The 12,085-nt window shown below is 50.2% G+C and overlaps 4 protein-coding genes across 4 annotated transcripts; 3 read left to right on the top strand and 1 right to left on the bottom strand.

Annotated features, from left to right (window-relative positions):
* Nucleotides 1-1,326: 1,326 nt before the first annotated feature.
* On the top strand, nt 1,327-1,683 carry FPRO_04766 (uncharacterized protein; the record flags this gene model as incomplete). Its single annotated transcript, XM_031230313.1, has 2 exons — nt 1,327-1,455; nt 1,666-1,683. The coding sequence occupies 2 exons, from the start codon at nt 1,327-1,329 to the stop codon at nt 1,681-1,683; spliced, it is 147 nt and encodes a 48-aa protein (XP_031080462.1).
* A 1,033-nt stretch (nt 1,684-2,716) lies between these two features.
* FPRO_04765 (uncharacterized protein) lies at nt 2,717-3,286 on the bottom strand (the record flags this gene model as incomplete). The annotated part of the gene is made up of 4 exons (XM_031230312.1): nt 2,717-2,769; nt 2,799-2,829; nt 2,907-3,022; nt 3,226-3,286. The coding sequence occupies 4 exons, from the start codon at nt 3,284-3,286 to the stop codon at nt 2,717-2,719; spliced, it is 261 nt and encodes an 86-aa protein (XP_031080461.1).
* A 3,730-nt stretch (nt 3,287-7,016) lies between these two features.
* Nucleotides 7,017-7,356, top strand: FPRO_04764 (uncharacterized protein; the record flags this gene model as incomplete). Its single annotated transcript, XM_031230311.1, is given in 2 exon segments — nt 7,017-7,233; nt 7,253-7,356. The coding sequence occupies 2 exon segments, from the start codon at nt 7,017-7,019 to the stop codon at nt 7,354-7,356; spliced, it is 321 nt and encodes a 106-aa protein (XP_031080460.1).
* A 1,247-nt stretch (nt 7,357-8,603) lies between these two features.
* On the top strand, nt 8,604-9,141 carry FPRO_04763 (uncharacterized protein; the record flags this gene model as incomplete). Its single annotated transcript, XM_031230310.1, is given in 3 exon segments — nt 8,604-8,788; nt 8,851-9,031; nt 9,040-9,141. Coding segments are annotated over 3 exon segments (468 nt in total).
* Nucleotides 9,142-12,085: the final 2,944 nt, after the last annotated feature.

Genomic DNA, 12,085 nt, shown 5'->3' with positions numbered 1-12,085 from the left:
ATAGTTTGCTTGACTGGCAATCGGCCTAATGAAGGTGTGGTGTTCGGTTCTTTTGTGGTGTTCCAAAGAGTGGACGACGAGTTGAGACTCGGTATTAGGTGCGTAGGTTGGGGACGTTCTTGTTGTACATGTAAGGTCTCAAGTCTAGTCCAGGGAAGTTGAAGCAAGAACAAGAGATTTATCAAGTATATCGAGAGTGCCGCAAGAGGTGGTTATAATGAATGTGAGGGACTCTCGAGGAACGAGGATATCCAGCAAATAAGAACGATTCACAAAAGAAGGAAGAACCTGGTATAAAAGAGAAGAGAGTATTACAGAGATCCGACGCGGTTGTCGATCATACCTTTCGATGAGGAGGGAAACGAAGGATGGACAAGCACGGGGACGTGGAGTGATAAGTACTGACGACGAGACCTGGCGTATTCACACCAGATGTGCTCGATAGGCAGTCAGTTAGAAAACCCTCCATGTCGTGTCTCAATCACCAAGCCAGGGTCAGAGAGCTGTGGATCGTGATCCACCACCACCACCACATCCCATTCTCTGGATCCACCACCCTCACTCTTTGGTTCACAGGCCTGTCACTCGCAATCTGTCCCACGCCCACACACGCCCTCAAGGGCCCAGCGGCGGACCAGACGGCAGAGTGCCCCCAGGCCCCTGTCAAAGCACCCAAGTCATGTCTGGGGCAAGGGAAACATGAGGTGCGGGCCTGGGCGTCCCTGGTCTTCTTCAACTCAAGTCCATGGGCATACTAGGCATGGCAGTCGTCCGCCTGTCTTGCCAGTAACGGGCCATGGGGCCACGGCTCCCCATCCACACCACTATGGCGCAGCCACTGGCTTTTCTAATTCTGGACGGTATCGGCTGGGAACCTCGAGTCTATCCGTCGCCGGATGGCCCGCCGCGGTATGAGAGTAGCCCCCGAAGCCTATCCAGTCCCAACTTTGTACACCAATGCAACAACCCATGCGCCGACTGAATAACGAGCTCGGCCATAAAGTAGTGGATAAGGTATGGATGTTCATGTGGATGCTTGTACATATCGAAGGATGGGATGGCACGAAAAGCCAAAAGCTTGCAATAGAGGGTCCTCGGTCGCTTGTGCAAGACCTGTGCAAGTGTGCACAAGTCCCATGTCTCTTGTCTGGTGTCTCGTTCTTCTGTACCTAGTCTGTCATATATTTCCCTTCTTGACTTTTTGTTGGTTGGCTTGCGTACGCGCTTGGTGTGTGATGTGTGTGTTCATCACCCACAAACCCGAGTCCAGCACAGCATAACCCAGCCCTCCGACGAACGGAATGAATACCACAGCCGCCATTAATGATGAGCACATCTCAATGCACATTTCTCCCATCCCTCGTCTTATCCCTTCCATCTGTTTGGGCTCCCATCAACCAGTGGGGTCTCGAGGATGGCAGACGCGCCGCGAGTTATGCGATGACCCTAGACAAGGTGCGCACCATGGTGCAATACCACTCGCTTTGAGCGGCCTCCCTACCCCCAGGTGGCACGCAAACCGCAAACCGCGTCACAGAAGCTGCATAATCCCGTCCACTGATAGGATAGTGCCTTGGCGAGTCGCCATGCATCAAGGTGCATTAGACTCACCGCGCCTCGTTGTAACAGAATAATAAATAACTTGTATGCTAAGTTCATAATGAGGATTGGGCACGTCCCTAATGGGTCCTGGCCGTGCACAACTCCAAAACTGGCCACTCGGAACAACGTTGTGCACCTCCTCATATCCATTTTTGCCATTGCACAGTCGACGGCGCCGATATGCACGCTTCCATTCGTCGGGCTATGTTGTATCACCTCCACCCGGTGCATCTCTGGATGTGCTATGCAAGGTACAGACGACGCTTGCTTCATCTCCAGACCTGTTAGGTTGGCTGATCACCTCGACGCGGGCTCTGGCAGACTACATACATACTCGACTCTGTGGAGCGTTCGACGTCACCCATCCCATCAAAACAGCCGCCGCTGTTTCGTACTGGTAGAATGGTCCAAGGTTAGAAGGAACCTGTGGTGACGACTGGCCCGCTTCGGTCTCTGGTTGGACACAATCTCGTGAGTATAGATGACGATATGGTACGGCGTGCCTCGTTGGTGGACAGCTTTATCGGTCATGGTTGAATGTAGCTGGAAGTTGAAACAACGAGTGAAAGCCAAACCTTTGATGACACAATAGGTAGGTAGACCTTGAGAGAAACGGACGCGTGATTGGTGTTTGGCCAAACTGACCCATTGCCGTTTTACAGTTTTTGTCCGAGATCCAAGTCTCTGTCTGATAGGATTGCTTATTGCTAGACATCTTTGGGTTCCTGGTTGGTTCTTGGCTCTATAGTGATAACTTCCTCTTGCCTGTCACTTCGCATGCCTTGCTTGACTCACATCATGCACTGTGATGCTATCACAGTTCGTTGTCAGCATGTAAAGATACCCTTCTCGGACAAAGTCCATCCTCGAGTCAAGGGCTTGAGGAACGAGCCACGATACCAGCTCAATATAGAAGTGATGCCACTAAATTCGACAAGTTGGGGTTGAGAAGACCAGCAATCATCGTGTGGAGTCGCTAAACTGGCCCGCGCTGTACCCAAAACTGTTATCGGTGCCCATAATAGTCAATACCTGGCTTGGGAAGGCCACACAGCCCCGTTCAGATGAGAATTAATTTTATGCGGCAAGCCCGGTTGCGCTCTTAGACGTCTTATCACCCAATGTCTTTCTGCATAAAAACTGGACGGGACGGAGCGCCAGCGGCACCTACCCAGTTAGGTCAAGCTGCTACATACCTACTGTAGTACCAAGGGGCCCAAGCAATACCTATCAGGTAGGTACATACATGCGACTGACTCACTAATGCAACTTAGCATCTCGTACCTGAACTCAGCTGAACTTACATTATCTGCAACACCAGCAAACATATGACCCAGGATGTTGGCGCTGCGCGCGCCAGTGCGATCTATTGCGTATAGCGTATGACGATGGGCAACAGCCAAGGTATCTAGTAGGTAAGCTGAAGGTGCATTGCGTAAGTGCTATGCCGTTCAGGTACCAGGAACGTCGCCTGCTGCACTGGTGTAACTCAGTCGAAGGTACTAATCGTTGGCCACTGTTCTACGAAGCTTCTCCCCATTATGCTGTCGGGGCTATCAAGTATATGGAAGGGCTCAATATCATTGCTTCAGTCATGCGATCGTCAACTAGGTAGGAACCTACCCTTACCCAACGAAAGTAGTAATTGGTATCTGCCTTCCCCGAGGATAAAGTAATTTGACATGTTCAAACAAGGATAAGCATGACCCAGCCAACCGTCCTTTGTAGTGATAGGCTGTCAATTGGCCAAAGGGTCCAATGGAAGCAGCGACGGCTTCTAAATGTAACGTCAGAGAAGCATCCCAGCCTCGGGGAGCAAGAAAACACCAGACTTTAATATAAGGTGTCAAAATAAGCTCAGCAAAAGGTATCCTAAACTTAGGCTATATTACCCTGGGTCTTTTTGTCATTTAGGATCAAGGTCTTGAGTTTTCTTTCCTCCCCGAGCCCAGCTACCACGGCCCAGGATAAGGGCCAGTCAGTGCCTAGACTGTCAGAATCCATCTCATCCCGTCACTGCGTGCACACGTACAATCCATGACCCTGGAGGCCGACGTCCGGCCCCCAACCCGACCAATTGTCAGCAACTTCCCGTCCCTTCTTGGGTAGGTTCTATGCGATCGAGTCTTGAATTCTTGCTTGGTCCCGCCTGGCCTGGGCGTTCAAATGCGCCTGTTCGCCGTCTGGGCCTTGCCCAGGCTAGGGGAGGAAAGAAAACACAGGACCTCGATCCTGGATGACAAAAAGACTTAGGGTAATATAGCCTAAGTTTAGGATGACTTTTGCCAAGTTCATTTTGGCACCCTACAGTAAGGTTCGCTGTTTTCTTGCCCCGCTAGGCCAGGCTGCCTCCATCGCTCCAGTTAGTTGTCTCTTCAACCTCTATCCGAATGTATGTATGTACGGTCCACCTCAATGCCCCAATCACCTACGGTTCAAGAGCACCATGGTCCTCTAAATACGCCACAGATTCAGCTCCCCAGCTCTCCCAACCGCCATGAGCGCACGAACAAAGCCAGTGCACGCTGGGTAGTGCAGCTCGGTCATCTGTGCCATACTGCAATAGGCTGTTGGCAACGACATCGAGTCAAGCAACTTCACATCAGTAACAACAGTCACAATGGCACCACATTCATGCTTGTTGCAACCGTGATGGTCAAAGAGCCAGAATTGACTCGCCTAGAACGGTGCCTTCCTGTTCCAGCTTGCTGGATATCGTTCGTCTCACCACTGCGCCCAAAGCGAGTCAGAATACACAGGTATGGTATCAGATCAGGCAGGCCACATGGCGAAAACCGGTCAGATCGAGATCTGCACTAGCACGGGCTTCTAATATGGTGTTCGGGAACTACATAGTATGGTTTCGATTCCCTGCTGCGCCCGACAGTCTCTCTCATGCCAAAGCGTCTGTCATCCCAACTTTGACCTCATCTCGAGGGGTGTCACCCTCGTTGTTGATGGCATCTACATGAAACGATGAATGGTCGCCTCTTCCCGCAAGACGAGCATCGGCACAGCAGCGAAAGCTCCATTTAGATCATATGAATCTTCAACGGGAAGCCGGGACCAGGGTCCCTTTTCCCTTCGGTATCCAAATTGAATGAGAGAAATCTCGCCTGATGTCTTACATACCTACTTCACCTCGAATGTGAAAAGGGCAGTAGTTTGAGCTCCCCAGCAAACCAAGCACCAAGCAAATGCTATAGCAGAAAGCATCATGTTGGTAATATCCGTCCATACGTATGTACATGGCTTCCAATACTCTGGGGCACCTGGCCCCGGACGGAAATGTCCCCGAATTGTTGCAGCCTCCAAACGGAGCAATTGCCATGTTGCTTATGAGGCTCCATGACCGCAGGTCAATGTACAGAACCATGCGATGAACCGCCCCAGAATCCGGCTTCTATCTAGCCTCGGTCGGAAGCTTGACGTTCCAGAAGGTCCCAAAACCTTCGGTGCGGAACCCTTCAGTCGTCAAACTTCTATTGGAAAGGTGAAACACTTTGGTGGTGAATATACTGCACGCGATTCATGAGTGAAATCCAGCACACGTTCGTTCTTGGCATTGACAATACGGAGTAGCTCGTGAGATCTCCTCCAAGCTTGTCTCGCCTTCTTACGGCTTCCGTTGGGTATCTCTGATACGAATGTTTCTGCCCGTGCAGCCCGTGTTTCCGCCTCACTGTCAAAAACCCAACCGTGGTTTGACCCACTAGACTCGATCACCTCCTCTCCTTTGAGGACGCGACGTTATGGACCAACGTACGAACTAGATGGAGTAGTGAATAACTAATAAATACTAACCTTGCCTATTATGAACGTCATGACCGAATTGTGACCGCCTGCCGGTGCCAGGCTAGAGCCTCGGGTTGTGTCCCATTGGCCAGCATAAGGGTATCCTCAAACCTGAAACCCTAGCTGATGCACAAAGTCGCTGTGCCTGACTGTGGTGCTATGCTTTGGGGTTGCATTAGCCAGGAACAGTTCATACGAGGATGCCATTATGTGGAATAGTGCATGGGTCACTTGCTCAAATAAGCACATTGGATGCATCCCCATGCACAATCAAGGCACAAATCGACTTCTCATTTCGTGATGCAAGCCACATATGCACGAGCACCTGAGCTCGCACATGCACAGGAGGATCCATATTTACTCAATCCAAAGTTTTAACCCAAAGATGGACTCGGTCTTGTGTCCCTAGGTCAGTACTTGTGCGTGCTTATGCATACGAGCGCCCGCTCGATGTTCGTCCGTCTGTACAAGTCTCGGTCCTCCAATTGCAGAGCCATACAAACCTCCTCACACGTTTCAATGAACTATTCTCTGCGAAGACGCTTACGCATGCCAGATTCCTGAAGATCTTCACCCGTCATTATCTTTCTGCCGACTCGGAGCCGCCACAGACTTTAGGCTATGATCAAATACATTTGTTTCGTTTGATCAAATTCCTTCAGGTGCCTCGCACAGTACCTGAGGCTCACATCATCCCCCAATGCTCCTGATAAAAGCCGAGCATCTCATCTTTCGTCTCAGGTAATTAGTATGTCATTCATCAAAATGGCCTCCAACAGCCGGACAACTAACGATTCTGGGGTGCCTGCTAGGTCCTCAAGGATCTGTTGACAGCTCGGGTCAGCTCTTGTGGGTGAGTTCGTGTCGTAACTGTCGTTAGTAGGGCGACCCCCTCGTTGGCCCATGTCAACTTATTGGTGGCAACTCTTGGTACCTTGCATGACAACGTTCCTATCTGATGCAGAAACATAACAGGCAGGGCTTTTTCCCAAGCGACCGCTACCGTTATGCAGGAACAAGAACAAGAGAGGCCAATTGCGGCTGTCACACAAACAGTTTCCTTACAAGCCGTTTTGATAGAGTGTGTTGCTTTGTGCCACAGACAAACATATTCAGACCTCTCAGATTGCCAAAGAACAAGGCCCTGCCTTTGCCTAAAAGGCGGGCGGCGCATCGCATATTCCTACGGATAGATCACATTGAATTATAGCTCATCAGAGAGAGATCACCAACTGCGTCGACCAGCTATGTACAAGACAACGTCGCTGTTCATGGTTTCTGGCCAGTCGAAAGGATTTTCCAGCGCATCATTGTGGCCTATCTTAAGCGAGGACCCCAGAAATGCAACCAGTAATCACCATAGGCCACTTGCAAGCATGATATCAGTGGCAAGCGACTACTCGATTGCGTTAACTACGTTGAAGAGTTTTGGGCTATTGGGCCGCCCGTCAGTCTACTACCTACAGTACCTATGCATATATGTACATATGTATGCTCGCTCGGGTTATCAGCTCCACTGATCCTCTTTGTGGGCCTTTTGCAGACTCTCTTCACCTCACAGGCTTCTATAAGAGCGTGCTCTGAAGCTATCGACACCGCCGTCGTGCAGAGACCACAAGATGGCACAAGCCCTGAACATTGAGGGCATCGACAGCTCCGTCGTCTTGCTAGTGGCAGGCTCTGGTCTCGCGGAGCCGGGTGTCGACATCCTGGTACAGCAACGGGTGTGCAAGCTTGGCCAAGTTGGATATCAGTGGGAGCTAACCAGTTTGAGAGCGAGGCAAAAGAGAGGATCCGGCGTGTTGGATTCGTTTTGTTCCGCGAGCTACCAATTGTGTACGCCTAACCACCCCAGACTGTAGGCAATCTGAATCCGTGTCCGCGGCTGCCAGGGCTTGCGAGAGAAGTTCTCGCATTGGGAATCCCAAATGCCTTTCCGCCATGGCGCAATACTCTTGAAAATGTATTCATTCAATTGACAAAACTAGCCACCGATGTTCGTCTAGAGGAGCGGGCATTTCAAAAATTCTCACAATGAAACCTCTCAGCACATCTGTCGATACCATCGTGACGTCCCGGCACAGCGTCTCTGGGAGGCGAGTTGCTTGGCTTCACCTGGGTCTGGGTCAACCGTACCGTCTAGGATGGGATGGGACCCTGATGGGCGGTCGAACAAGGGGTATCCCGGTGGTTCCACACTGTCAAGGGGTCCCCTGTTTCGAGATGGACTGGCGGGACTCGTTGGAGATTTGGCAACGGCCCGGATAGGTAGCCGTGTGGCCAGCCAGTCTGGTTGATAAGGTCCCCGGAGACTTAGGCTGTAATGATCCCTGTCCTCCGGCCTTTGGGACGCTCCCCGGATTTCAGCCCCGCCAAATACAGTCTCGAACGAATCAATATGCTGGTTGTTCAGCCCGGACCCTTCTTACTGGCATGATTCTCGAAGATCGCCTCTCAGGACTCAGATTGTTCACATACAGACAGTGCCTGACTTGGTTTGGTGCTAGCCAGTCCCAAAGAGTGTCGTCGTCCCGTGTTAATTGACCGGAGTCAAATCTATAGTTCAGCTTGATGAAAATCATGAGTTGATGCTAGTGGCTACGTATGAGCGACCCGTCCAGGCCATCTCATGGTTCTCGTCTTTGCTAAAAGGTGGTGTCGCCGTGGCAAACCTTGTGGACTGGCAGATGTTCGGTGTGAGACGATGCCTGAATTATCAGAGGGTAGTAAGAGAATGCCAGATACTGATCAACAGCATTTGTCTTACGTCCCCAGCCAGGCCAGGCCCAGGACACCCGGCAGTCCAATGCGTTCATGCACCCAGCATGAGAATTAGTGGGGTTGCCTTGTCACTCCCGCAGCTCCTCAAAATCAAAGTCGCAGACTGACCTTTGATTAGAGAGAGGGCTGGCTAGACCCGTGATGCAGGATCGGACGTGCCTGGCTGGTGGTGATGGTTGCACATGGACGATTCGATTTGACTGTTCCGTCTATGTATAAAAGTCGATATGAATGGATGGCCCACTCAACCGCGAGTCATCTCAAGTGCGTGATAGCACAGAGATAAAATGAGACTGCTCGTCTGTGTGGAGGACTGGAGAAATTTCAAAATCAGCTGGTGGCCGGGGTACCCCTGACTGGATAGTAACCGGAGCCAACGCTAATAATACCTACCTTGTCCAAGACGACTGGCCATTCCGCCGACCATGTCCTTGGGACTTCTCGAAGGTTTCACATTGCACCCCAGCATCGCGCAGGATCACACCTCGACGCTCGAGAAGATGAACTGGTTCGGATTGAGTTCCCATCAATCCATGTTGACGATCTACGAAGGTATGGAGCGGGAGGTCAAGAGCCTCGGTCCATCCGAGTCAAGCAAGTTTCTTTTACGGTTTGTTTGATGCAAGACAATGTACATTGCTGTTGATGAAGCACTTTAAGCTTCAACATCAGGCACAATCCACCTCGTGGCAATAGATCCTTCCGGTGTGCGTGTGATGCGAGCGAGATACGGATGCAGAGGCCACAACAGAACAGCGATTCTGCCTCAATCGTATCCAGCAAGCCTTTGCTTTTGGTCTTTGGTCTTTGGTCTTTGGTACAACAGTCAACAATGCTAGCACGGCCTGTCAATGTGAGTAGTCTGGTGGCCTTTCCGCCAACCTTATCAACCGACACCGCACGGTCTTGGGCATGCCCTCGATGAAAGCTGCCAACCTACCAACCCACGTGGAACAAGCTTGAGATGCCGTCGGGGTCAAGGCTCCGTGCGTGAATTGAATCTATCAGTATGTGCAGTGATGGATTGAATGTAATTGGGATGCCTGCTTCATGAGACGCTCGGTATGGATCGAGAGAGGTTGGATTACCTACATAGCTACGGTGTACATACAAGTCAAACAGCCTCACTTTGTTGGACAATAATTTGATGTTGCACCTGTAGAGGGTCCGCAATTTCTCAGCATCATTATAGTTGATGAACCGAACGAACGCGACGCTCGACTAATACATACTAATGCATTAGTGTGCAGCAATCACTGAGTAACATGCATACATACATACGTACATACATACATACATGCCTTGATACCTTGCGCAAGAGGCGATGGTTTAGCTTGCGATGTACTGTGTTGCAATGATCAGCAACAGTAAAGAAGAAGCAAAATTTTCAAGGATGTGAGAAGACGGGAACAGAACCCGGTGGCATCTCTTTTCATGTGACAACTACCGACAATCGGAAGGGAAAAAAGAAAGGAAAAAGGGCTCAACGTCTGGTGGTATCACGCCCAAGGATTGATACTTTGCTACACACCGTACCGCCATAGCCTAGCCTGCAAGCATCCATTGCATGGGCGGGGGGAGCAAAGAAAAGAGAAACGGCTCGTCACCTCATTACAAGCCTTTTCTGTTTGCCTCTATCTATCTCTATCTGTACGGAGTGCATGCCATAGTACGTCCCTCTTCTCTCATTCTCATTCTCATTCTGATTCTCACTTCTCACACCGCATGGAAGGGCAGTGTCTGTCTCAGGTATGGGTGTACCTGGAGTAGGTGGGTGGAAGATTGATTGCCTTACCTCTGAGTCTGAGTCTGAGCCCGAGCCTGAGCCTGCCCGCCCGTCCGTCCGTCCCACCCCTGGCGAGCAAGCATATGAATCTAGGATTCTCTCTTTCTTATTATGCGTCTATGCGTTGATGGCTCGCCTCTGTCAGAGTCAGACGTGCCTGTGCGTAGTTCATGGGTCTTTACGAACGTTCTTTATGCCTTTGCCTGGGTCTCTGAGACGAAGCGGAGGCTCGATACGACGGTGCAATTCAAATCAAATGTGGCGAAACCCGAATATTTCAAAATAGCATGATGACTTGGGTCTTGGGGATATTCGCGGACGAACCATAACTACCAGTCTCGGGATAAGATGGCAAACTCTTTAGTTATCGTTTGTCACTGATGGACGTACTCTAGATCCCGTACATACAAATCTATCCACCCATTTTGATGCGCACGGCAGCTCCGGGCCAACCCGTCGGTATGAGGTGGACGGACGAGGTGCGGTCCGGAAGAGTCTGAGTCTGATTGATCAGGTCTGAGGGCAACGGCTCAATGCCCAGACTAAGTTTAATGATGCCGATAGCTGAGATGGTGTGTCATTTCGGCATAACAGTCTATCATTATGACCTATATGTAATGATTACGAGCGAGCGACGGCAAAAATACAGATACAGATACAGATACAGATACAGACATAGATACAGAGTAATTACCAATTCATCGACTTTGAACCCCCACTCCACAGGTTGATTCAGTTATGGCTTCACCATGTTTACTTACCGAGGACTGATCGGCTAATTATTTGCTTTGTCTTGTCTTGTGCTATCCTATCCTGTCCTATCCTGTCCTGCCCTGTTCTGTTTGCGCTGCTCTCTGTCGTGTCCTGGTTCGCTGTCTCTTTTGCCTCAAGTTTTTTTTGCTTTTTACTCTCTCATTTCTGTGCCCTCTTTTCCCTCATCTAACCATTTTCAGTATTCTTTTCTTTTTCTTTTTCTTTTTCTCTTTGTCTATATCACGTTTTCTTATCGCTATTTCGCAACATGTCATCATATGATGTGATACATTACATATGACTGACTTATGCGAGGGCCATTTGCAATTCTCATGGTTATGCATCTTGGACCTCTGATGGACCATGAGGGTCCTATCATGTCCCGACCAGCAAGTCTTGCCTGGATGAAGCGGTCACGGATCACGGACTGTGTCTAATAATGCATGTCGCGTGCCCGGAGAATGTCAGTTTTGGCCTCGCCCTCAACAGTATACTGGTAGGCTGAGGGGCAAGAAACGGAACATGACACGAGGCCGAGACAAAGGTTTGGATTTGCTCAGCTGAAGATGAAACGATCGAACCAATGACGAGGGGACGAAAAAAAGCGTTGGATATATCCGAGTGGATGTCTGAAACATGTCGAACAAGTGAGCGTTTGACGTCAAATGCTCGAGTTCAGTACATAACACAGATGTGTCAATGATGTAAATTAGGTTTTCAACATCAACTATTGCATGCCTCCACAGCTTGCACGACATGTCGAGCTTTGTCGACTGTTCAGCCGATGTGCACACTGACTTGAATCTACCGAGCCAAGCAGCTTCGTCTTGATACATGTTTGGTTCTATAGCCTGCAGTGCAGGCAAGGCAACTTGGGAGTGCTCTCTCTCTCTCTCTCTCTGTGGGTTTATTAGGGCATGCAGTACTCGAGAAGTAGTGAGGCCGGTATGCGAGGGTGGGGAATCGACTGTCTCTCACTGCGGGATATGTAAGCAGTAAGAGAGAGGAATATCCCCGAATGGCCTCATGTGGCGGCGAGGCACGGAAAGAGAAGCAAGGGATCACGGTCAATCAATCGGGGTCCGACGAGTGCAAGGAGCACGGGGGAAGGATTCTGTACCGTCGGGAATGTTTATATATGCCCACCAGACGCGACGTACTGTACGTAGAATGGCGATCACTTGTGATATATGCGAGGGATAACATAAAAGATCTTTTGAAAAAGGTTTTCACAGAGGACCTGGAGATGTTGATTGGGCGCTTGCCTTTCTTTGCTGACAGGTCGTGGATCAGATTTTGGACCTGCATAGCCTGCATATGCGAGGGCAGCGTTTGTGTGGTGAAATGCTGTCATGAATGCTCCGCACC

This window comes from Fusarium proliferatum, assembly GCF_900067095.1.
Source record: "Fusarium proliferatum ET1 genome assembly, contig: FPRO_scaffold004, whole genome shotgun sequence".
Lineage (NCBI taxonomy): Eukaryota > Fungi > Ascomycota > Sordariomycetes > Hypocreales > Nectriaceae > Fusarium > Fusarium proliferatum.
Note: the sequence above shows the minus strand (reverse complement) of the source record. Positions and strands in the feature narration are given on the sequence as shown.